The 4,724-nt window shown below is 33.0% G+C and overlaps 1 protein-coding gene across 2 annotated transcripts; it reads right to left on the reverse strand.

Annotated features, from left to right (window-relative positions):
- Positions 1 to 1,304: 1,304 nt before the first annotated feature.
- Positions 1,305 to 3,501, reverse strand: LOC144561935 (E3 ubiquitin-protein ligase RGLG5-like). 2 transcript variants are annotated; one of them, XM_078311045.1, is made up of 3 exons: positions 3,189 to 3,496; positions 1,906 to 2,042; positions 1,305 to 1,393 (listed from the first exon to the last, which is right to left on the reverse strand). In XM_078311045.1, exons 1-3 carry the CDS (start codon positions 3,393 to 3,395, stop codon positions 1,339 to 1,341), a joined length of 399 nt encoding a protein of 132 aa, XP_078167171.1. In that variant the 5' UTR covers positions 3,396 to 3,496; the 3' UTR covers positions 1,305 to 1,338. The 2 variants fall into 2 exon arrangements, with proteins under 2 accessions (XP_078167171.1, XP_078167176.1); XM_078311050.1 differs by having other exon boundaries at positions 1,320 to 1,385; positions 3,189 to 3,501.
- Between the last annotated feature and the right edge of the window lie 1,223 nt (positions 3,502 to 4,724).

Below are 4,724 nucleotides of genomic sequence, written 5' to 3' on the forward strand. Positions count from 1 at the left end.
ATCAAGTTTGAACTCCATAAGAGGGAGATCCAGCTTCATCGGTTGTGGTTGTGCCGATCCCTCGCCTCTCGCCAATTTCATGAAGTCCAGAAACACCTTGAGGTCCTCCTCTCCCATCTTCGCCACTATCTTCTCCATTGATTCAACTCAGATCTGATCCTCTGCACCAATCTAAGTCCCGATTCTCCTTCTTCCTTTCTTAGACCCGATCTTGCACCCTCAAGATCTAGATCTGACACATCTCTACCTCGCTTCTCATTCCTGATTTGATCTGATCTAACAACTCATCAATGATCAAGATCCGAGCCCGATCAACCCTCCAACGGGTATCGTGGGGTTTAGGCCCCCCAAAAAACCCGAACCCTAGCTGGTGGCCGGCCCTAGAAGAGAGAGAACCAGCCCTGAGAGAAGATAGAGGGTTCGAGTACTGTAGCAGCGGAAGTTACTGTAGCGGCGGCGCGGAAGTTACTGTAGCAGTTGAGGCGGTGAACAGTAGCCGCTAGGGTTAGAAGCTCTGATACCAAATTGTTTTGAGCCAAATTGAATTGATTTTTATTCAAAAGCTTCTTGGGCTTATATAGAGCTTACAATATCCTATTTAGTCCTTCATCTTGCTATAATGTCCATTTTACCAAAGGAACCCTAACAATGATACTAATATAAAACATACAAATAGTACCAACATAAACATTATAAACTCCACAAAAAAAAAAAGTTGAAATAAAATTTAAAAACCACCCATAGAAATCAAACAAACAAAAACCAAATTCAAAGGGGGTCAGATTCCTTTAAACCAAGTCCAAATTCAATCAATATATGGTCAAGTAAGTTATCCAAAATTCTCCACATTAGATATTAAAATAAGTATGGTAATTGGTAACTCATTTTTATTTGAATTACTTCAAGGGTAAAGAATCCCGAACTTACTAACTCTAATTCCATATCCAAAGTAAAAAAAAAAATCACACTATGTATAGCACTCTATAGAATTCCCAAAATATAATATTTAAATGCCTATTTCAGAATAGATGACAAGTCACAAGATATAATTTCTCTTGTATATGAAAAGCTGAATAAATACAAACAACAAAATAAGCCAAAATAATACTACAAGTCATCCATTTAAATAAATAACATTAAAATATCCATACAATATGTGTCACCAAAATAAAATAAATGAGTACAACAGCCATGAAAGAGGAATCTATATTTTGAATGAATCTAATATGCAAAAGTACCAGTACTTGTTAGAACAAATTATTAATCGATCCAAACAAAAAAAGGATAAAAATCATGGCATCAACAAAAATCCGGGCATGAACAAAAATCCTAGCTGAGTCATCTCTCCAACTCATCAGTCTCTTCTAAATCATCTGTCTCCGTACCTAAAACCCTACAAACCAAAATGTCGAATCAATCCTTTCCAGAGACAAACTGTCGAATCTCTCCGAAAATAAACATTTTATTCACAATTGAACATAGAAATTAACTTCTCAAGTCTATATGCAAGTTTAAAAAAAAAGTATAAAATAATATTTCAGGTTTTATAAAAATAATAAAATAATAAACAAATTTTTAAATAAGTACATCTACCCTGTCATTTGCTTTAAAAAGGCATGCTAACATGCAAATTTACCAAAAGAAAAATACAATGAGTATAAATTTACCCAAAAGAAAAATATAATGAAAATAATATAATAAAACGAATTTACACTAACAGTAATAATTAATTAAGCTACTCCTATTGTAAACTAATTTATTTGAGTTTTTGGGATTTGCAAATCAATAAATACAAAACAGTTGAAAATGAATGAATGAAATTAATAAAATGCATTTGTGCACAAGCAATTCCTATCCTAATGAAGATAAATGAAATCTAAAAAGAATGCTACAAAAATGCCACACCTGAAATTAAGGCCAAGCAAGCGAGGGAATGAAGATACTGCTCTGGATATCCTACCAGATCCTCGCCTGAACCGGTTGCTTTGTACTCGGTGTAGGCCTCCTTGTATGCGGCCAAGTCGCGGCATAGACCTGATCTCCTATTATTCACAACATAACCGGCACTATTTATATAATGATGATTTAGTGTTTTTATACGTGTTATATAATATATATGAGATTAACAAGCCGTTAAAATATTTCCAATAGTACAATAATCAATAGTCCATTGTATATGGTTATGGTACAAATAATCATGATTTGTTTATTTATACTAAAGTTAATCAATTATATTTAAATAACATAATATCAGTTAAATAGTATCTATGAACTTGGTGTTAATTAACCTTTTTTTTTTGCTGATTTGTTTATAATTGAGTCGAAACAAATTACTCGTAATTTTCCAAATTATTATTTCATCATCATTGAACTCAATTATGTTTAATTAATTTATTTGTATATTCAGTCTGATGATTAAAATTTTTAATTTGTCTGCATTTTAAATTAATATTGTTTGTTAAAGATTTTGGACTTTCACAGATCTGATACAGATTCAAATCATGGTCATTTTGGAATATTATGTTAGCTATTGATACAATTATGTTTAATTAGCTAATCTGATACTGACACAAATTAACTAAAACAATTGAGAATGACAATAACAGACAGGTTAGTTATTGCTCAAAACTACCATTTAAACAACAGTCAACGAGCAAGAAAAGACAAGTACTAAAACCAGAAAAGTTTTCTTTGGACCTGACAAATACCAGTATCAGGCCTGACTACCAATGAATAAGCTGCAATATTATAAAGTGAGGCTACGGTACTATGCATAGCACATATTGGTCTGTATTATGGATCGATATCTCAATTTTTGAGGTTCAAACAGTCAATCTGAACCGTTCAACATGATCTTTATATGACAATGTACTTGTTGATCAAATTTTATATTTTTTACAATTTTTTTACTATTTGTTCAGATAGGTAGAAAATCATTTGATATAAAGATTCTAGACCATTGAAAAGTACTGATTTTCTACCTAGCTAAAATATAGTAAAAAAATTCTAAACAATGTAAAATTTAGTCCAGAAGTACATTTCTATATACAGATCATTGTTGAACAGTTATGTTTGACTATTTGAACTTTAAAAACGAAGATATTGATCCATAGTACGGACCAATATGTGCTATGCATAGTAACATAGCCTGACTTGTGCAAAATTATAAGTTGGTCAGACGGCTTTACCTGGTTAGCATCGTACACAACGGGATGGTCAAACGGCTCGACCACTGATTCGAAGCTGGCCCCACTAGAAATTTGTGGAATGGAGCGGCTAGGTGGGGCCCCCAAAATGCCGAGTCCCTGAATTGCAGCATACTGCAATGGTATTTCCATGAGTGCTTGTAGAGCAAATTGTGCCTCCTTTGCAGAATCAGGCATGTTCATTGACATTATCTCAGTGAAATTTACAAACTGAAAATAATAACATGATCTTGGTCATTACAGGTTCATAAGAACTATGAAAAGTGAGGCTATAGCCTATGGTACCATGCATAGCGCAGATTCGTCCATACTACAGATAAATATTTTTGTTTTCGAAGTCCAAATTGTCGATCTGAACTATTTAACATGATCTCCATATGAAAATGTACTTCCTGAAATTTTTTTAGTATTTTTTTTATATAGGTAGAAAATCACCACTTTTGAATGGTCCAGAATATTTTTATCAAGTGATTTTTCTACCTATCTAAAAAAATAGTAGAAAAATCGTAAAAGAATGTAAAATGGGATATACAAGTACATTGTCATATGGAGATCATGTTAAACGGTTCAGATCGACTGATTGGACTTTGAAAGTAGAGATATTGATCCATAGTACAGACCAATCCATGCTATGCATAGTACCATAGCCTCACCCAAACTATGAAATAAGATCACAATCTTGCCAAACTAAAAATCACTGTATCAATCCAGAATTTGATTTTCTTATCCTTCTATTTATTTGTTTGTGAGGGAAAACTTTTAGTAGGGGTTTGGACTTTGGAGGTGGGGAGGGGGTGTACTGGCATCTTTACTTTGACTTTCAAGAACAGTTGATGCTCAACTCAGTATTAATCAGTAAATCTAGAACAAAAAGAACATAAAAAGAAAAATGCAATTGTATGTCAGTGATCAGCAGCTGCACCGGCTTTGTACCACAACCAGTACATGCTGGTAATTTGATACTGGTTGGTAATTTTACTGTTTTACCATCTTCTCCAATTTTATTAGTGCAATTCTAGATCTGAAGTCCCCATGTCTTACTGGTGTAATTGAATAATTGTAATTCAACATAGCTCTTATGTTTAATCTAAATATATTACATAAATTAAAATTTCTCGCTTTAAGAACATAGACAATGTAAATTAGTGCAAAACCTGAAAATTATCAAAGTGCCGTGAACGTAAAAGGTTATCATAACTGTTTGCAAGATCCCAGGGGCCATCACCAACTCCAACTAGTACTATTGATAGCGGGAAATTGCTGAAAACAAAAAAATGAACATAACACAACCTCAATCAAATCAACATAACTGTAATGAACACTAGAGATGTGCTAAGGTGATTTGTAAAGCGTAGACCCTCTTGTGCGTTACGCCCTTATCTCCATTTTCAAAGTTCAAATAGTTGATCCGAACTGCTCAACATGATTCCATATTAAAATGTGATTGAGACCAAATTTTACATTTTTTTTTGGAATTTTTTTTTTCAAAATTTCTAAAAAAAATAGTAAAATATAAAA

The sequence above is a fragment of the Carex rostrata genome, chromosome 1 (assembly GCF_964058835.1).
Source record: "Carex rostrata chromosome 1, lpCarRost1.2, whole genome shotgun sequence".
In the NCBI taxonomy this organism is placed as follows: Eukaryota; Viridiplantae; Streptophyta; class Magnoliopsida; order Poales; family Cyperaceae; genus Carex; species Carex rostrata.